Raw genomic sequence first — 21,918 nt, forward strand, 5'->3', positions numbered from 1 at the left:
CGCGTAAGGGAATCCCACCTCTGTTAAAGGAAAAGAAAGAAAACGACACGTGGATGAAGGGCTGTAGGTAAATTCATTGAAATGTGTGGAATGGTAGGAACAGTGAGGGGCTAGAACCTCACCCTTTAGACATGTGAGTAAGCCTGTTTTCCTGTACTACCCGTGGAATTTAAAATAACTTAAATTCTAATTTACTGATCGTTATCGGGTATGTCTTTGTGTCCCAGTTGGAGCCTGACGACGCTCCTGGCTGGACCGATGGCACCAGGCGGCCCGTCGCAGAGGATGAGGCCCCGCGGCAGGGGATGCTGGTGGCTCCCCAGATAGGGCCCTCCTGTCACCCCACCGGGAATACCGTCCACATCTGGCCGTGGCGCCGCGCGGCTCTGGCTTCAGGCAAATCACCTGGTCGTTAAAGGAAGAATGCAGAGACTAAGACGACAGCTTTGCCAGGTGCTCTGTGCAGCTCAGGGAAACCTCAGCCTCGGAAGGGACAGAGTCAGCAGTTGCCATGCCACCCGAGCCAACCGCGACACAGACAGACGCAGACAGGGCCACACCGAGTACTTGAGACAGACACGTTTGCAGCTGCAGCCGCCGCGCCCCCGTCTGAAGATGAATTTCCCCCACACCCTATTGCTCCCCGATCAGCCTCCACTTGCTGAAAAGCACTGTCGACAGAAGCTCAAGTGTCCAGTCCTCTCTCCAGTTCAGCTTCTAGAAGCCCGAATGCCCTACACTTGACTAAAAGGCCAGTGGGGGGCTTGCGATCTGCCCCAAGCCTGGGCTGTCCGCGTCCCGCCAGGTCACACACCTGCATCCCACGCTTCTCTGCATTCAGCCTGGGGGGAGTGGGGAGGTGTGCAGACCACGAGGACCCGAAGCCCACTCCACGCTCCACGGCAAGAAGGGCTACCTTTCAGGTCAGCACTTCTCAGACAGCACTTCTGACGAGTCGAGTGGGCGAGCATCACAGAAAGACAGAAAGTAAGTACACAGGCACGAGAGAGCTCAGGCAGCAGGCTTGGTGACATCCTCCAGGCTGCAGAGAGCAGCGGTCTCTCCACTGTCCTCCCTGGGAAGGCTGGTGGGGTCCCCACGCACGAACACATTCAAGCCCTTTACCCCACAGTGCAAGCTGCCCTCCAGAGGGCGCTGCTGCTTGAACATAGCTGCGCATTCTGGGGGGGGGGGGGGCGAGGAAAAGAGAATCAGCTGGCAGGGCCTGATGAGTGGGATTCGTGGAGGAAAAGGCTGCCCTGCAGACGGACCTGCCTGTGCTTAACTGAAGGGAGAGGAGGCTGTTGCTTAGCAACCGTGGCAGCTCAGGGCCAGGCAGGGAGAGGCCAGGCCTCGGACCAGGAAGGCGGGACTGTGGGGATGTTCCAGGATGGGGCCCAACAGCTTGCCCCAAGGGCAGGGGGAAGGAAGGGGTCGTCACAGCCAAAGACACAATTTCTGTGATTTAAATAGAGATTGTGAAAAACAGCTTTCCCCGACAGACCTTGAAAATAAAGGATTACTCAGCATTCAATGGTACTCCAGACACTCAGAATTCACAAGGCCGACCCGTTTGAAAGGCCGTTATTTCTAATTATTTGGGCTTAAAAAGTCATCCTCTTGAAGACTTTGATCACAGGAATGGAGGAAGTGAGCAGAATCTAGGAAGAGGTAAAGGGATGCTGTCGATGGAGTGGGTTTGGTCTCCGTACTGAAGGAATCTAGAGGTGCCCTGTCTCGGCGCATCAGGCCCAAGAGGAGTGGGAAGTATGGGACGTGCCCAGAGCCCTAGGCTGGGGTCACCTTCAAAGACCAGGCTCAGAAGCGTCATCTCCCTCCTGGAGGCCTTGGCTCTGAACCGCTCACTCAGGCTCTCCGGCAGATGCCGCACAGGTGTGTTCGGTTCCCGGCCGCTAACTTCCATGCCCTGCTCAATCGACATCCTTCACTCTCTCCACTGCTGCGTGATGTCCTGGATGACACGACTCGGGTCAGGCGAGCTGCCTGTCAGTGAGGATGCTCTCGAGCATGTCGCCCGCACACGGGGTCACAACCACGTCAAGCGTCTAACTCAGTGTGCTCTGGGAAACACCAGGGTTATGTATTTTCAATGGCCCCTTCTACCCGGCCGCTTTTATGTCTATTAAGCAGACACACCAAAATCCTGACGCCACCAGAACATTCAAAAGCAAACTACGGGTCAGGGGAATGCCATGCCGGGTTCCAAAACCTGGAGACGGAGGGCCCTCTAGCGGCCCCGCACACACACCCGTGCGGAGGGTGATGAATGGACATTTGCTCCCTGGTAATTTTGCAGAACAAATAAAAAGGATCATTCATAACAGAAAGCCAGAGCACCTCACTTAAGGTGACAGCTGCATATCATTAAGATTTCCAAAGGAACTGTATAGGTTGGTAAAATACTGAAGCAGGAAGAGTTTCCATCATAAGTTAAACATCAGCCGGTATTTAAGTCTCTTATGTTAGGTCTTGGGAGGCAACGTTTTCAAATGCTTGGAGTCTGGGGTGAAGGCGATCACGTTAATGTGACATGAATGCGGTGATAAATCCAAATTAAGTAAACCAAATGGAAACAGGTTGCATCCACGCAGATCTGCGGGTCCCCGAACAGGAGCTGAAAACCAGATGACGCTGCTACCGCACGTCTGCACCAGAGCTCAATCCCTGAGTCCTCCAGCAGCTGAAGCATCCACTCCTGTCTGCCAAGGACGCAGCAATAACCCTTCTGGTAGTGAACTCAAAGGGTATGCACCCAGCAGCTCTGAACCTTAGGAAGTCAGGCTGGGGCTCGGGGAGCCCCACACACGGGAGAATAACACCCTCCACCCAGTCACCCAGAAAGAGGCTCGGCTCAGCGGGCAACAGGATCATCTCGAGCCCAAAGCAAGAGGCCTTGTGGCGGAGCCCTCCCTGTGGGGTTCCCCCACCCCCTGAACCTCCACAGTGCTCCCTGGAGCCCACACAGTGCCCTGCTCTGTGCCCAGCAGAGCCTCCGGGGATGGAGATGGTGGGCTTCCGGAAGACAGGCCGGGTGGCACTGGCAGGAACTACCAATCTCTACTCATTCGAAGATCAAGAAATGCAGGAAAAGTTCCTCAAAGCTGGGGTGCAACTACGCAGTGGAAACAGCTGAGTGCAGGGAAAGACCTGGGACAGGAGAGCAGGCCCTCAATCCGTCGGGTGACCACCGGAATCCACCCTCTCTCCCGAGAGCAGCAAGGATGGTTTCCCTGGGGCATCACCCTCCCAGCCCTTACCCCTGGCCCAACCCCACACAAGAGAGGGAGTGTGACCCAGGATGCACGCCCTGCCTCACCCCCCTCCCAGTCATTCGGGGTACAGCAGGGGACCCGGCAGAGGGAGGGGCTCCATCTCAGGACTCTGACCGGACAACTGAGCAAAAGAAGTTCTTCCTGCTGGGACTCCTAAGTCCGAGGATAACCGAGCAGCTCCCGGAGCCACGATGTAGGGAAACCCTGCCTGGAAGGAAGCCACCACGGACAGCTGGGGGGTGAGCAGACAGAGGTGTGGGAGACAGACAGAGACACACCAGGTCTTCACCACACCACTCCAGGGCCAGGACGCAGCCAGGCCTCACGTCAGGGCTCTTCCATCACGTGAGCCAATCAATTTCCTCTCCGTTTTGACTATTTTGAGTTGAGTTTCTATCATGGAAGAGTCCCGAGTGACCCATTTCTCTACCCACACGTGCTGAATGCTTTGGGCAACAGAACGATGGACCAGCAGAGTCCCCACTGGTGAGATGCTCCTATGATCGTCTCTGATGCCGAGCGAATACCCACACCGGGGATCGGCACCTCTTCACCTTCTGCGGCCTCGCTGGGACGCTGCGCAGCCCCTGAGCCTGGGCGGGGCCCCACGCCAGCTCTAGCCCCTGAGCTGGGAGGAAGGATGCAGGTCATCTCTGGGCCTTTCTTTGTGCTGGGGGGGAGCGGCCGGCAATACTCTGGTGACAACTGCCATGTGTGACCATAGTGAGCAGAGCCGCCCCCAGCCCACATGGACGTGTACTGAGAGCAGGAAGCAAAGCTTTCTGTCTTAAGCCAGTGAGATTCCGGAACTATCTGTCACCAGGGCAAGCCTGGCTGACACACCCCAAAAGCAGTAGTGAGAAGGAAGAAACAGACAACAGACGATATAAAATAAGGAGCAGTCTGTCATACAGAGTGAAGTAAGTCAGAAAGAGAAAAACAAATACCGTATGCTAACACATATATATGGAATCTAAGAAAAAAAAAAGGGTCATGAAGAACCTAGGGGTAAGATGGGAATAAAGACGCAGACCTACTAGAGAATGGACTTGAGGATATGGGGAGGGGAAAGGGTAAGCTGGGACGAAGTGAGAGAGTGGCATGGACATATATACACTACCAAGCGTAAAATAGATAGCTAGTGGGAAGCAGCTGCATAGCACAGGGAGATCAGCTCAGTGCTTTGTGACCACCTAGAGGGGTGGGATAGGGAGGGTGGGAGGGAGACGCAAGAGGGAAGAGATATGGGGATATATGTATATGTATAGCTGATTCACTTTGTTATGCAGCAGAAACTAACACACCATTGTAAAGCAATTATACTCCAATAAAGATGTTAAAAAAAAAAACACAATCAGTTGTTAAATTTAAAAAATAAAACTCCTTTTTCCAAATAAAAAATAAATAATAAATAAAATAAAATAAAAAATAAAGAGCAGCACCTACCAAGGCCAGGAGATGCGGAAAGGAGGCTCTGCAGGGAAGAGACATCTGAGCCGGGCTTTAAGGCTGAGGGCAAGGGCCCGCGTGAAAGGGCAAGAAGAGTTTAGTGTATTTTTTAACGTGGGGATACTTTAAAACACTTCTATATTCTAGGTAAAAGCAAACAGAAGTTGAGCCCAACAGCTGAGGCAGTAAGAACAGTAAAGATCAAAACGTGTGAGAGTCCACGCTGCACCTAGAAGAAAACTGCAGACCCTTAAGTGAGATCACTCCTAAGCAGATAAACGGAAAAAATGCCAAGCACTCAACTTTCTGTAAACTTTTTAAAAATTAAGAGGATGGACTTGATAAAAGCATATAAAATTAAATTTTCACTAAGTTAATTAAAATTAAAGATACAATTAGAAACAAAAACAAAGAACGGGAGAACCAATAAGTAAAACCAACAGCTAGTTCTTTGAAGAGAATGATGAAGTGAAGAAACCTTGGATAAGCCTGACCAAGAAAGGGAGAGATTCACCAAAATTTTAGGCATGAGAAAGGGAACCTAATCATAGATACTTTCAAAAAGAAACAACCAGCCCAGAATGGAGTCACTTGTCACTTGTACTAAGCCAGTGTCACCGAACCATGGCTTGGCACCTTACCTAACTGCACTTTCAATATTCCCCAGGAAAGTGGTCTTAACTGGCCAGTTTGGAATTTTCTGGTTGGCACCAATGAGGTAACAGCCACGTGGACCCCTTCCATCCCCCAGAGGAAGGTGAGGTAGCCCGCTCTTTCCTTACTCCCTCCCCCACCTTCTGCCCATAAACGTCTTCCTTTTTGTTCAGCTCCTCCAAGTGCCTTTCTACTTGGTAGATGGGATGCTACCTAATTCATTAATTGTTCAATAAAGCCAGTTAGAGCTTTAAAATTTACTTGGTTGAATTTTTGCTATTTAATGATACAAATTAGAAGCTTTAAATTAGATACAATTTTATCCCAACATCTTTGTAAACTAAAAGAAATTGACCATTTTTCTAGAGAATATGTGTCCCAAAAGGTAACACAAGATGAGATGGAAAACCTAAATAGATCAATAACCATAAACAGAAATTTAAATGGTTGTCAAAACATCCCTTCAAAAGGCACCAAGTTCCTGATGGTTTTATAGGTAAGTTTTATCAGACCTTCAAGAAACAGATGCTGCCTTTTGTTTAAACTATTTTAAAGCACAGGAAAAGGCAGCAAACAGAGAAATAGCTTAAAATCTTAAGTGCCTACCTGACTGGATCACAGGGCACCCAGATGTTTGGTTAAACATTATTCTGGGTGTGTCTGTGCGGGTGTTTCCGCATGAAATTCGAATTTGAAGGGGTGACTCAGTTTTAAAGCAGTTTGCCCTTCCCGCTGTTAGGTGGGGCGGGGGGGGGGGGGGGGGATGGAGGCCTCATTGAATCCACTGAGGGTTTGTATAAAACAAAAAGGTGGAGGAAGGAAGAACTAGACCCCTCCTGCCTGACCACAGAGCTGGGTCATCAGTCTCCTGCCCTCGGCCCCCTGTTCTCAGGCCTTCAGACCCAGATGAAATCCACGCCACCGGCTGCCCTGGTTCTCAGACTTTTGGACTCAGCCTGAATTACACCACCCGCTTTCCTGGGTTCCAGTTTGCAGACAGTAGATCACGGGACTTCTCAGCCTCCGTAATCGTGTGATCCAATTTCTCATCATATATCTCTTCCCATACTGTATGTATATCTGCTTCTCTAGAGAACCCCAAGTAAACACTCATTTTACACACCTAAAATGCTCATAATACCAAAACCTGATAAAGACAACAAAAAAGAAAGGATCTATATATAAAATAGATAACTAATAAGAACCTGCTGTAGAGCACAGGGAACTCTACTCAATGCTCTGTAATGGCCTATATGGGAAAAGAATCTAAAAAAAAAGAGTGGATATACATATATGTATAACTGATTCACTTTGCTGGACACCCAAAACTAACACAATATTGTAAATCAACTATACTCTAATAAATTTTTTTAAAAAATAGAACCCACTAATATAAACAAATGCAAGTAATAATTCAATAAATAATAAGAGTGGTGTCTTAAATCAATGGGGAAAACATTAAGAATTAAATAGTATTGGGATAACTGGATAGCCATCTAGAAAAATATAAATTGGATGTAAACTAGTATTTTATACAAGAATAAATTCCAAATGGATCAATGATTTAAATGTATATATAAGAAGGAAGCCCTAAAATTACTAGGAAAAAAACTTGAGAGAATTATTTGTAACCATGGAATGTGGAAGACCTTTCTAACTAAAATATGATCTCTTAATGCTTTAAAAGAAAAGATTGAAAAAAGATGACTATGAGGGGCTTCCCTGGTGGCGCAGTGGTTAAGAATCCGCCTGCCAATGCAGGGGACACAGGTTCAATCCCTGGTCCAGGAAGATCCCACATGCCACGGAGCAACTAAGCCCGTGGCCCACAACTACTAAGCCTGCACTCTAGAGCCCGTGAGCCACAACAACTGAGCCCTCATGCCACAACTACTGAAGCCCACGTGCCTAGAGCCCATGCTCCACAACAAGAGAAGCCACCACAATGAGAAGCCCGTGCACTGCAACCAAGAGTAGCCCCGCTCGCCACAACTAGAGAAAGCCCGCACACAGCAACGAAGACCCAACGCAGCCAAAAATAAATAAATAAATTTACAAGAAAAAAATAAAAAGATGATGACTATGAAAATTTTTGTAAACTCCTGGCAAAACCACTACAAGAAAAGTCAAAAGAAAAAAGACAAATTGAGAAAATAAATTTGCAACCTCATCACAAAGGGCTCGTTTAACATAACAAGAGCTTCTATCAATTGGTAAAGACCAGCAACCCATTAGAAAATTGGGTCATCTATTTACTACTTCCCACTTTAACATTTATTGAACATTTAAATATATTACATTTTCAAAAGACTTAATAAAATAAAAATTAAAAAATAGAGGTTACTCTGGCTACTGTTTGGGTATGTTTCAATAAAGACTATTACACATTAAAAAAAAAGAAACAAACAAAAAAAAAGGATCTGCAAAGTATGGCCCACTGGTCAAGTTTGGCACACGATCTGCGCTTATAAGTAAATTTTTATTGGAACACACCCATACTTGTTCACTTACACATCCTCGATGGCTTTCACTGAACACCAGCAGAGATGAGTAGCCGTGGCAGAGGTCATCTGGCCCACAAAGCCTAAAATATTTCCTATCTGGCCTTAAAGTCTGCTGACCTCTGCCACAGATGAACCTCAAATATGGAAACAGAAACATAAATCCTGAACACAGGTTAATCAAATCAAGACAGGCATAACTAAGTTCCCCACATATTATTCTCTGTCTTATTCTTTAATGGACTTTAGAGCAGTTTTATATTCACAGCAACTCTGAGCAGAAAGGACAGAGATTTCCCGTATACTCCCTTTTCACATAGGCACAGCTTCCCTGCTGTCAACACCCCACCCCAGAGTGGGACAGTATTCTCTCTGCTACCTAAATATTTGGTGGTTTATTCACTTACTGTCTCTTTTTAAAACGTACCTGGCACTTCACAGACTGTCAATAGGGTTTGCTGAATGGGTAAGGGGAGGGCACGCTGAGCAAACCTATCCGAATAAACACTCCCTTACTTTCTTCCAGAATGCTAATATAAAACGGTAGAAGCAGGGCCAACACTAAGCTTTCCGGCCCGGCGGGAACCCACTTCCCTAGATGGCAACACGGGCACTGGTTCGTACCCATCAAGGACTCTGGGGTCAACAGTAGCTCTGTGCAAATACTGCATTTCCTCCTGACCTGGTGGTCGCCCTGTTTCCAGGGAGATTTGGGATCTGTATTTAGTTGGGCTGAAAGGGGGTATGAACATGTGGCCACTGCCCACCGATGCTGCCAGCCAGCAGGATGACAAGATCAATGCAGCTGACAGCAACTGTGAAGCCCTTGCCCCGAGCCGGGCAGCCTGCGCACCCTGACAAACCTCTTTTCACCTAACCGTCTCCATGACCTCTGAGGGTCTTTGCCCGTTTTTCTTGTCGGTTGTTTATCTCCTTCTTACTGATCGGGAGGAGCTCTTTCTATTATCTTTCTTCCTTCTAATCTCCTCATTCTTTCCATTACTTTTTAACGGTTTTATGTATTGCAAGTATCTTTTAGTCTGAGGTTTGTCTTTTTTATAAATTGTTATTTATTTTATTTATTTATTTTTGGCTGCGTTGGGTCTTCGTTGCTGCGGCGCGGGCTTTTCTCTAGTTGCGGCGAGCGGGGGCTACTCTTCATTGCGGTGCACGGGCTTCTCATTGTGGTGGCTTCTGTTGTTGTGGAGCACGGGCTCTAGTCACATGGGCTTCAGTAGTTGTGATGCATGGGCTCAGGAGTTGTGGCTCGTGGACTCTAGAGCGCAGGCTCAGTAGTTGTGGCGCACGGGCTCAGTAGTTGTAGCGCACGGGCTTAGTTGCTCCACAGCATGTGGGATCTTCCCGGACCAGGGCTCGGACCCGTGTCCCCTGCATTGGCAGACGGATTCTTAACCACTGCGCCACCAGGGAAGCCCAGTCCTGAGGTTTGTCTTTTAACTTTGTTTATGGAGTCTTCTCTCATAGAAAAGCTTTACATGTTAACATTATCACGTTTCTCAATCTTCTCTTTTTGGTTTGTGCTCTATCTTGTTTAAGGAAGCCTTCCTAACCTCAAGGTCATAAAAATACTCTCCAAATTTTTTTCTAAGATTCCTCAAGTTTTGTTTTTCATATGTAGGCCTTTAATCCATCCATTTTACAGCGGAGGAAACTGAGGGACGGACACATTAAGCAACTGGTCTAAGATCACCCAGTTGGCAAGTCTGGATTCACAAACAAAACGCAATTGATTTCAAAGCCACTTACATGCTGCCGTGCTGTCCGTTTCCTTTCAGAACCTGCCTTCTTCACTCAGCACACTGTTGTGAAGGTTCAGTCATAACGATATGCAGAGCCCTGTCTTGGCATTTTCACTGCTATACAGCACCCACGGTCCAAATAAATCAGCTCATTCAGCCATCCCCCGACTGGGGCGCAGGCAGGTCGTTCCCACGCTTCAGCCACTAAACACAGGCCCCGCGTCATATGAACTAGCTCCTCTCTGCAGTGGGCGTCTAGAAATGGCATTTCCCAGCTGTAGGGTATTAACTAAATACTACAAAATTGCTCTTCAAAGTGGTCGTACATCCTGCATTCCTCCCTGTGTGGTGGGAATTCCTCGCTTCCCAACTCCTCCTCAACCTACATGCTATTAGCCGGACAGGTTTTTCCAACACGAGGGGCATGAAGTGATTTCTCATTTTAACTTGCATTTCTCTGACTGCTAGTGAAACTGAGCACTTTTGCGTACGTCGATTGGTTGTTCTGGTTTCTCCTCTGTGAATTCTCTCCTCACATCCCTTTGCCCATTTTTCTGTCCTGTTATAGACCATTCCTCATTGATTTGGAACAGCTCTTTCTATCATCTTTCTTCTTCCTGATCTTCTGATTCTAAAATTTCTACAGTTCTGTTTTGTAATCCATCCAGAATTTGTGTACACAACATGAAATTGGGATCTGATTTTCCATTTTCCACCTGGACAGCCAGTCCAGCGCTGTTAACTGACTGGTCCGCCCTTACTCTTGTGGCAGACAGAATAATGCTGCCCACCGCCCCACCAAGCGCCCACATCCTAATCCCAGCAACCTGTGAATACGCTGAGCTAACGCCACCAAGGGAACCAAGGTGGCAGATGGAATCGAGGCTGCTATCAGCTGGCCTGGAGACACGGAGACTGTCCTGGATGGTGGAGGGGACCCAGTGTAACCACAACAGTCCTTATGAGTGAAAGAGAGGCAGGAGTGATTAATCAGGGTCAAAGAGAGACGTGCAAATGCTATTCTGAATCTGCCTCTGAAGATGGAGGACGGGGCCAAAGGTGCCGCTGGGCCCTGGGAGCCGGCAAAGGCGATGAGGCAGATCCTCTCCCACGGCCTCTGCAGGGGCGCAGCCCAGAGACCTCGACTTCAGTCTGTGAGACCTTTGGACTGCTGATCTCCAGAACCGGATGAGACTAACTTCATGCTATTTTAAGCAACTAAGCTGATGATAATTCGTTATAACAACAGTAGGAAAGTAATACGCTCCTTATCTGTAATCTGTCATACATCACGCTTTTTATTTGGTCTTGTTATCTGTTGATCTATGTCTGTACCAACATCATACTGTGCTAGTTACTATAATTTTGCCGTTAAGCTTGCAAGTCAAGAAAGGGGAAGCCTCTCTTCTTCAAAACTGCCTTGGCTATTCTTGAATATGTAATTTTTTTTTTTTTTCTTTTTTGCGGTACGCAGGCCTCTCACTGTTGTGGCCTCTCCCGTTGCGGAGCACAGGCTCCGGACGCGCAGGCTCAGCGGCCATGGCCCACGGGCCCAGCCGCTCTGCGGCACGTGGGATCTTCCCGGACCGGGGCACAAACCCGTGTCCCCTGCATCGGCAGGCGGACTCTCAACCACTGCGCCACCAGGGAAGCCCTGTAATTTTTTAATTTAACAAAGAGAATATATCTTAAAAGAAAATAAGTACACAGTACACAAGGGAGATGCCTTCTAGGCTCAGGGCACGAGCCAAGACTGAAAGTCATGAAACGCCGACATGTTTAGTGAATCACACGCAGCACAGAGCAGCCAGGAAAACTTTCAAAACCACTGGACGATCAGCCCTGGGGTGGATGATTTCAGTAGCCTAGAAACCACTAACAGCAGGCAAAGCCTTCTACTTCTGACCAGATTTTCCCTCCCATCTGAAACAAAAATTTTTTAACAGAATATATAAAACAAGTCTTTAAGACACTGGAATTTAGGCAGGAAAGGATCCTGAGGAACTGGAAACAAAAGAAGTAAACCTTCCAATTGTCCTCACATCACAGTGTTGAGTGATTCTTCAGACTGCAGTGCAGGGAGGGGAACTCAGACAGTGCACAGTGGGACCCTGATCTGAAGACCAAGCTGAGAGCCCAAGGAGACCAAGGAAGCTGGAGTTTGCAGGGCTGAACACAGACAGGAGGGGTGCACAGAGAAGGAGCTCCAGCCACTTAGAGGGTCCCTCCAGGATTTAGTAGATCACTGATGAGGAAACTACCCAAGGATGGGCAAAGAACCACCCGAAAAATTAGAAGGACCAGTACACAGGGTTCACCCGAGGCCAGAAAGCAGCTGTCCTCACAGACTGGTAAACCTCATAATTCAGGGACGTCAGGCAGAGTAGCAAAAGGGGTCTTGTCACCTAGTGAGGAACAATTAGCCCTAAACTAAATGCTGATCTGGTCCCATCTAACAAATCTTAAGGGCAAGACCCAAAATGACCAAACCGTTTGCAAAGCTCAAGAGTATTTATCAACTACAAAAATATTCAGTCCCCAAAAGGAGAAAACTCACAATACCTGGAATCCAGTAAAAAAAATCATGAATATAAAGAAGCAGGAAAATACAACCCAAATTAGGACAAAAATCAATCAAAACTAATCCAGACCAAGATATTAGAACTGGCAAACAAAGATATCAAAGGAGGGACAAACTTTGTAACATTATCTCCAGATTTCGGTAACTTGAAACTAAACCAAGCTAAAATGAGAATTCACTCACTATCTGGGTCATTTCAAATAGGGAAAAATACTGGAACATTAACTGCTGGGCAGGTCTAAGAGGTCTGCCTACCTCTGCCTCCTCTGGAGAGGAAGACTAAAGCATGAGCTTGTCAGGGGCTGTGCAGGTATTTCCCATGTTCAAGAAGCAACAGGAAACACTGAACATGGAGGACAGAAAAAGACCCCGAGAGAACTTCTGGAGACGCAAACTACAGTATCTGTGATGAAAACGACACTGGATGGGATTCATGGCAGATCAGGCACTGCAGAAGAAAAGATGAGTGAACCTGAAGGTGCAGCAACGGGAACGATCTAGGACGGGACACAGACAGAACAGACCACAAATAGAAGTGAGGCTCGCTGCCTGATACACGCGTAACTGGGGGCCCCAAGGGAGAAGAGAGAGGAGGACAGAAGAAGGAATGATCAAAATTGTTCCAACTGTGCTTTAAAAGACCCAGAGATCCAAGAAGTTCCGTGAACCCCAAGCAAAAAATCAGTTAAAGGACAATTCTGGGAAACAGCGGCAGACTAGGCTTTAAATCTCCTCTAAGGCCCTCATGAGAACAGACACGGCAGCTGGGAGAGCAAACCCAAAGTCCACAGCCACACTGACAGTAGGTCAGGCCGGAGAAGCCAACAGGGTCATCCCGTTCTGGATGACCATTAGATTAGACTAGATGCTGTTTCCAGCGCCATAACTACATCAAAATTCAACACCGGAAATTTCCTTTCCAGAAAAGGTAATTATATTCTTCCCTTAACGATAGCTGTATGGGTTTCTTCTCTAAGAAAACGATCTATTCAGACATTTCTAAGGACCAGGGTAAACTGTATTTATTACTTTAAACTGGGTTTATTACATTTCACTACTGTCCTTTTGAGTCACTTAATCAAAAACCAGAGTAATCATATTTCTATCTAATCACAAGATATACATATTTTTATAATCTAGGATACTATCCTTCTTTCATACTTACATTTCTTAGAGGTTGGTACTTGTTTTATTTTTAGAATGTAACTATGAACATATGTCAAAGAAGGGAAGATAGTAGATTTAAAGAAGGGAACAGGTTAGAAATAAGTTTGACTCTGTTTAATATTTTTAACTATATATTCTATGCTTTCCATGCATTCAACTTTATCAAATAAAATTGGAAATTTATTCTAAACTGACTCTGATGGAAAACACATGCCTACCACCCACCACTGCAAGGGATTCTAGCAGATACTCTGGCAATTCCTCAAGTATAAGTGGTGCTGTACATTCCAGTACCACTTACACAAGATGAGATTATTGAGGTACACACTGGGGTAAACAGCAACCCTGAGAACAGGCTGGTAAGCACAATATTCAAAACCGGAAAGAACAAAACAATTAAAACCATCAAATATACAGCCTTTCGGGGAAGAAGGAAAATACTTAATAATGTGCTTGGTCCCAAAGCACTCAACGATTAAGTTTTGGTACCTGAATATGTTTAAGTATCTCGGAAAATCCTGGAAGGTCACAAAGATGGAGGCCAGTACATCAAGCTCTAGGCCGGAGAAACAAGTGTGCTGCTTCCACCAACTCTAAGATTAAATTCAGCAAGACTGGGACTTCCCTGGTGGTCCATTGGTTAAGACTCCGTGTTCGCAATGCAGGGGGCCTGGGATCGATCCCCGGTCAGGGAACTAGATCCCACATGCATGCCGCAACTAAGAGTTCTCATGCCACAACTAAGGAGCCCAAGAGCCACAACTAAGGAGCCCACCTGCCGCACCTAAGACCCAGTGCAACCAAATAAATATTTTAAAAATAAACCAGTGGGGGCTTCCCTGGTGGCGCAGTGGTTGAGAGTCCGCCTGCCAATGCAGGGGACACGGGTTCGAGCCCTGGTCTGGGAAGATCCCACATGCCGCGGAGCAACTGGCCCGTGAGCCATGGCCGCTGAGCCTGCGTGTCCAGAGCCTGTGCTCCGCAACAGGAGAGGCCACAACAGTGAGAGGCCCGCGTATCGCAAAAAAAAAATTAAATTAAAATAAAAATAAATAAATAAACCAGTAAATTCAACAAGACCAGTTTCCAAAAACTAGAATCTCAACTCATAAAAAACCACTCCCAAATGACAGACTCACTGGTGCCTTTGCACCAGCACCCAGGACCTGCTGCCCAAGAGACACTGCCCAGCCCTCCATGGACATCCAGCAGTGTCCATCAGAGGAAATCCATCTGGTTGGAGGATGGATGGACACTAAGCTCCCCTCTACAGCTTACACTTTTGTTCATTCCCTACCTTTCTGACTTTCTAAGAGCCTAACTGCCCATGATCTAGAACATTCTTTCAGCCAGCGAGATCCCTAGAAGCCGAGGGCCAAGGGCTCAATGCTCGTTGAACTCCCCTCCTAAACTCCTCCTCTTCCCGCCACAGGTGGGATTCCCCACCAGGACACTAGCTGCCTGTCCTTGGGAATAAACTAAGAGGCCCTGAACACAAGGTACCGGCCTCAGCAGAAGGTGTGGTGTAGCCAACGCAAAGCTGACAGCCGTGGTCACACGTGGGGACGCCACCACCCACAGGAAGGGCATCACTCTGCTGACAGCCCTCTATCCCTTTCTTAAAGCCACACCCTGAGGTCATGGCCTCCCCACTCTCAGACTGTGCTCCAAGGGAGTAGAAAGCACTTTTTAAAGACAGCAAACTCATGGCTACATTAACAGTACAAAATAAAGCTGGCAGTCCTTGGCTTTCAGCCAGCCTCTGATTCTTGAGCCCTGTATCTGCAGGGCACCCACATGATGTGTCCCTTTAAGGGTCACCAACAGACCTTCCCAGGCCCTCGGTCAGGGAGCTGCAAGCAACAGGGCTGACTTGTGGCTGAAGCACAAAGTGCTGGGCCACGCTTCATCACTGCCCAGTTCTACACCTCTGTATTCAGCAAAAACTCAACCAGCTGATTCAAAGTAAAGCCATCTGCAGTAAGTATCTGAGAAATGTTGCTGTACTGGGCACAGATGGAGCTGTGCCATGAGCTGGAAGACTCAGCTCTCTACACACACTTACTTGAAGGGGAGGTGGGTGGCTTCCTGGAAGGCCGCTGCTCTGCCTTGGGGCGAATGGCGTGCTCCACGGGCGTGTCCAGGTGTCCTTCAGGGCTCAGTGAGTACTGGAACTGGACTGTCCCCGACTCCACCTGCTTCACCTACAATCGACCACAAGACTGGTGACGGCCACGCTCCCTTCATCAGCACCCTTCGGTTAGAACAACTCAACCAGGAACAATTCTCCCGGCCCTAAGATGATCAATGAGAATCAGAACCCCAGGAGACCACCATCACAAGAACACCCTCACCCAAGCAGAAATCACAACACTGCTGCTCCAGTTTCGAATGCGTTTTTTAATTAACCTATGTTATGTCGACTGTTTCCCTTTTGGTGTATAGTTCTTTGAGTTTTAACACATGTAACCACCACCACAGCCAGGGTACAGAACAGCCCCACCACCCAAAACATTCCCTCACTGCCTCGTTGTACACCGTCCCGCCAACACCCAACCCCGCAGTCTACCCCCCTCTTCTGTCATATAAATGGGATCACATGCTATACAACCTTTGAGACTGGCTTCTTTCACTCCCTGCGATACTGATGAGACTCTCCCAGGCCATAGTGTGTACCCACAGCCCATTCTTTTTTGTTGCCGAGGAATTTTCTATTGTACGATGCACCCCAGTGTACTTATCCGTTCACCCATTTAGGAACATTCGGGCTGTTTCTAGCTTGAGGGGTTATAAATAAAGCTGCTAGGAACACTGGTATACATATTTCTGTGTGACATAAGTTTTCATTCCCATAAGGTTCACTTCTCTACGAGTAGGATTGCTGGGTCATATGGTATGTGTATATTTAATTTTACAGGAAACTGCTAAACTGTGACTTGCTTCTGGACTCTATTCCATTCCATTCATCTATGTGTCAATGCCTTTACCAACAGCACTTTATCGTGATTACTGTAGCTTTAATGAAAGTCTTGAAATTGTGTAGTATGAATCCTCCAACTTTATCGTTCTTTTCAAAATTGTTTTGACTCTAATTCCTTTGCTTTTCTGTATAAACTTTAGAATATATATATATTTTGTATATATATATACAAAAAAATCATGTAAGGATCTTGATTGAAATTGCATTAGACCTATAGGTCAATTGGGGGAGAATTTACATCTTTACTATGTTGAAACAGTCTTCCAATCCATAAAGATGTCTCTCCACTTATTTAAGTCTTCTTTGCCTCAGCCTTTGTAAATAATGCTGTTTTTTAGATTTTGCTTTCCAACTGTTGTTAATGTAAAGACACGTGATTGATTTTTCTATCTTGACCTCCTGTTGTATCCTGCAATCTCCCTAAACTTGTTTATTCTAGGAGCTTTTGGTAAATCCCTTGAGATTTTCCACACAGAAAATCATGTTGTCTGCAAATAAGATTTGTTCCTTCCTTTCCAGTCTGTATGGTTTTTAAATTTTGTTTTCTTGCTTTATTGCACTGGCTAGCACTTCCAGTACAATGTTGAATAGGATGTTGAATACTGCGTATGGGCATCCTTCACTTGCTCCTGATCTACGGGGAAAAGAATTCAATCTTTCACCATTAAGTGTGATGCTAACTAAAGGATTTTTGTAGATACTCTTATCAAGCGGAGGAAGTTCCTCTTTATTCCTGTTTGCTCAGTTTTTGTCATAAATGGACGTTGAATTTTGTCAAATGCTTCTTCTGCATCAATTGTTATGATCATACGTTTTTCCTTCTTTAGGCTGTGACTATGATGAATTACATATTTTTGACTTTCAAATAGAAAATAGCCTTGCATTTCTGAGATAACCCCCAACTTGGTCATGGTGTATTATTCTTTTTCCATATTGTTGGATCCAATTTGCTAATATTTTGTTGAGTATTTTGCATCCAAGTTCATGAGGCTTATGTATCCATAGTTTTCTTTTCTTGTACTGCCTTTTTCTGGTTTTGATATCAGAGTAATGCAGGCCTTGTTACACGAACTAGGAATTGCTCCTATCTATCCCACTTTCTGGAAGAGAATGTATAAAATCAGTGTTATTTTTCCTTAAAGGAAAAAATGTTTAGGACAATTTACAGTGAATAGGCCTGGATAGTTCTTTTTCAAAAGTTTTTTAACCATGAATTCATTTTCTATAAAGTTGTAGGACTACTCAGATTATCTAGTTCATCTTGGGTAAGTTTTGATAGTTTGTTGTTTAAGGCAAACTGATCCATCTCATCTAAATTTTCAAGCTTATGGGCATAGAGTTGTTCATAGTATTCCCCTAATATCCTTTTTATACCTGTGTGGTCTGTAGTGGTATCCCTTCTTTCATTCCTATTATTAGTAATTTGTGTCCTCTCTTTTCTTTACTCTTTCAGTCTTGTTAAAGGTTTGTCAATTTTATTGAGCTTTTTAAAGAATCAGTTTTTTATTCACTGGCTTTCTCTAGTTTTTCCTCTACTGTTTTTCTGTTTTCAGTTTTATTAGTTTCTGCTCTTATCTTTGTTATTGACTTTCTTCTGCCTTGCTTCAGGTTTATTTTCTTCTTCTTTTTCTAGTTTCTAAAAGTGGAAGATTAGATTATTGATTTGAGACTTTTCTCTGTTGTTATATAAGCACTTAACGCTATAAATTTCCAGGTAAGCACACTTTAGCTGCACCCTACGAAATCTGATATGTTGTATTTTCATTTTTGTTCAGTTCAAAATATCTTCTATATTTTCTTGAGGCTTCCTCTCTGACTTATGGATTATTTAGAAGTGTATGAATTTCCAAGTGTTTCTAATTTTTTATGTTATCTTTGTTATTGGTTTCTAGTTTAATTCCATTATGATCACAGAATATACCTTGTGTAATTTCAGTTCTTTTAAAATTAAAGCTTGTTTTATGATGCAGGATATGGTCTATCTTGGTGAATGTTCCATGTGCACTTGAAAAGAATGTGCATCCTGCTGTTGCTGGGTGGAGCGTTCCATAAAGGTCATTTAGATCCAGATGCTTAATGATATTGTTCAGTTCCATATGTTGGTGATTTTCTATCTACATGTTTACAGTTTACTCCAAGAGGAGTGTTGAAATATCCAACTACAACTGTTCATTTGTCCATTTCTGCGCTATTAGTTTTTTGCATTTTGAAGCTCTATGTTAGATGTGTACACTTTTAGTATTGTATGTCTTCTTGGTGAATTGACTCTTTTATCATATGTAATATCCCTCTTAATTTCTAGCAATTTCTTTTGCTCCAAAGTCTACTTTGTCTGGTATTAATTGAGCTACTCTAGTTATCCTTTGAATAGTGTTTGCACAGAATGGTTTCCCATCCTCTTACTTTTGACCTACTACATCGTTGTATTTGAACTGAGCTCCTGGTAAACAGCATACAGTTTTGGACCTTGAGTTTTTATGCCACCTGACAACTTCTGTCTTGAAGTTGGTGTGTTCAGACTATTTATATGTCATGTAATTATTGGTGTGTCTGGATTCAGAACTATCATTTTACTATGATTTGTTCCCTCTGTTTTTCATTCCTGTTTCCCCTTTCTTGCCTTATTTTGAATTATTCCATTTTATCTATCTATTGGGTTTCTCACTGTCTCTTTGTATCCTATTTTTAGTGACTGCTCTAGGGTTTACAATGTAAATATGTAACTTTTCACAATCTACTCAAAATCTATATTTTATTACCGCAAGTGGAATGTAGAAAGCTTATCACCCTACAGGTCTCTTTAGCTGCCCCCTTTGTATTATAGCTGTCTTACCTATTATACCTACGTACCTTAAGAATCCTATCAGACACTGCTATACTTTTTGCTTCAACCATCAAACATATTTTAAAGAACTCAAAAGGAGGAGAATACTATATTATAGTTATCATTTTTGATGCTCTTCCTTCATTCCTGATGTACCAAGTTTTCATCTGGTATCATTTCTCTTCTGTCTGAAGAAATTCCTTTAGTAATTCTCTTAGAGCTTGTCTCCTGCCAATGAATTCTCTTCGTTTTAGTTCATCTGAGAATGTCTTTAGTTCACCTTCGTTCCTGCAGGACCTTTGCTGGAATAGGACTCTGAGTTCCAGGGTCCTTCTGCTACTGCTTTTAAAATGTTGCTCCATCTCCTTCCGGCCCCCATGATTTCTGCTAAGGAACCCACAGATATTCAAATTAGTGTCTGTGTGTAAGTAATGCATCATTTTTCTATGGCTGTTTTCAAGACTTTGTCTCTATTTTTTAGCAGTTTGATTATGATGTGTCTGGTTGTGGATTTCTTTGCAATTATCTCTGGGTTCACTGAACCTCTTCAATCTGTAGGTTTAAGTCTTTTGCCAAATTAGAGGAGTTTTCAGCCACTGTGTCTTCAAATGTTTTTTCTGCACAGAACCCTTTCTCTTCTACTGGGACTCTGACGACACAGGTGTTAGCCTTTGTGGTCCTGCCCCACACGTCCCTGAGGCTTTGTCCACTGTCTTCCAATCACTTTTCTCTCTGTGGTTCAGACTGGATAAATTCTATTGATTTACCTTCAAGTTCACTGACTGTTTCTTCTGTCATCTCCATTCTGCTATTGAGTCCACCTAGCGAATACTTTACTTTGGCAATTTTATTTTTCAGTTCTAAAATTTCCATTTGCTTCTTCTTTATCTTCCATCTCTTTGCTGAGACTTTCTATCTTTCCCTTTGTTTCAAAAGTGTTCGCTCCGATTTACTGGAGCATTTTGATAATGCCTGCTTTAAAGGCTCTGTCTGATAATTCCAACATTTGCGTCACCTCGGTATTGCTGTCTGTTGAATGTCTCTCCCTTACGAGTGGAGATTTTCCTGGTTCTTTGTCAGTTAAGCTTAGCTTGTACCATGGACATTCTGAATGCCACATTATAAGATTCTGAGTCTCGTTTAAATCCTATGGAGAACGCTGGTATTTTTGTTTAGTCAGAAATCCACCCAGCTGGGTTCAAGCCCCAGTTTCCAACCAGCCTCCTGCGGGTGGTGGTTTCAACACCAGTTCCATTTTCAAAGCCTGTGCAGTGATACTCAGGCCTCTCCTGCATGTGGTCCACCCAGTGGGCAACCCCACCCACAGTCCAGTTCTCAAAGTCTGCGATATGCTGTTTGGGGTCAGATTCAGGCACGTGAAGCTGGGGGTTAGCTCAGCATTTCTTAAACAACTTTACGGGGTACTTTCCAAGCTCCTCCCTCTCCAGATCCCCCTAGTTCTTTCCAGTTTCCTGGGGCTCCCCCTCCAATCCTCTGGCCAGACCCCACTGTGCTGCACACCTCTGGCAACAGTGCCTGAATGCAAGGCCAAGCAGTGGGGGGACAGAGTGGGGTTGTTCTTTAAGTGCAGGAGTGTATAAAAGAGCTAAAGGTCCCATCTATCATTACTGTAAGACAATATGCAATTTCTAAAATTGATATACTAAGAAATAACAGTAGAAGCATAATATTTAGAAAACATAGTAAATACCATATGTCACAGCTAAGAGTTGAAAGCGGCTGCCTCTGGAGATATTAATTTTCTTAAAGACAATTATTTGCTCAAGGAAAGAACACAGGAGTTGTTTAAGAAGGAAAACATAATCATAATACACTACTTACCTTCACAGTAAATAATCATAATAACATAAACCGCAAAATTTACTTAGTAAAAAATTATAGCATGTGTACAGCATGTATTTTTTTCTTTAATATCTGCCACTCCTACTCAACTGTAAGCTCCATGGGATTAGAAGTATTTTTCCCGGAGCAGATACAGGTGTTCAATAAAAAGTCACTGAATGAACAAGTAAGATAAAGAGCTGATGGGCGCACAGGCAGAGACCAGGCTTACCTAGGCTTCACCCCTCTGACTGGGCAGATGCTGGCACTCTGCTACATGAGATGAGAAATACAGGAAGAAGCAGAGCAGCACTTTTAGAGAGCAGGAGAGTGGATCAAGTCTGTGACCAGTGGTAGTTTATTATTTTAGCTAATTATATCTGTTTAGAGTAGTGGTCCTCAACTGGGGGCGATTTTGCCCCCAGAAGAACACATTCAGCTATGTCTGCAGACAGTCAGGCTGTCATAACTGGGGGGATGCTACTGGCATCTAGTGGGAAGAGGCCAGGGATGCTGCTTGACACCTTCCAGTGCCCGGGACAGACCCACAGCAAAGAATTGCCTGGCCCCAAACGCTAATAGTACTGAGGGTGAGAAACCCTGATTAGAAGTGATATTCCTCATGAAAAATGATGGTATTTAATATACTTGTGTCCTTAAGACAGGCAAACCTTCACAACACTTATGCTCCAATATAGTTTACACACTTAAAAAGCGAAGGAACTGTAGTGGCATGAGAAGGCTAAAATTAAACAGAATAAGGATTTATTCACATACATACGTACACAGAGAGAGAGAATGAGAATGAGGAAACGGCAATGGCTTCAGGATTTCTAACGGCAATTTTATAATAAGGGCTCAAACCAG

General features: G+C 44.9%; 1 protein-coding gene across 3 annotated transcripts in view; it reads right to left on the reverse strand.

The window, feature by feature from the left end:
- The window catches only part of NPHP4 (nephrocystin 4), a 136,187-nt gene that overhangs the window by 47,624 nt on the left and 66,645 nt on the right, over positions 1 to 21,918 (reverse strand). For all 3 annotated transcript variants that reach the window (XM_079946186.1, XM_079946185.1, XM_079946187.1), the window contains exon 12: positions 15,471 to 15,609. In XM_079946186.1, the coding sequence (XP_079802312.1) occupies positions 15,471 to 15,609 (139 nt within the window). The remainder of the gene's footprint in view (positions 1 to 15,470; positions 15,610 to 21,918) is intronic.

Source organism: Stenella coeruleoalba (assembly GCF_951394435.1).
Source record: "Stenella coeruleoalba genome assembly, chromosome: 1".
NCBI classification, from domain to species: Eukaryota; Metazoa; Chordata; class Mammalia; order Artiodactyla; family Delphinidae; genus Stenella; species Stenella coeruleoalba.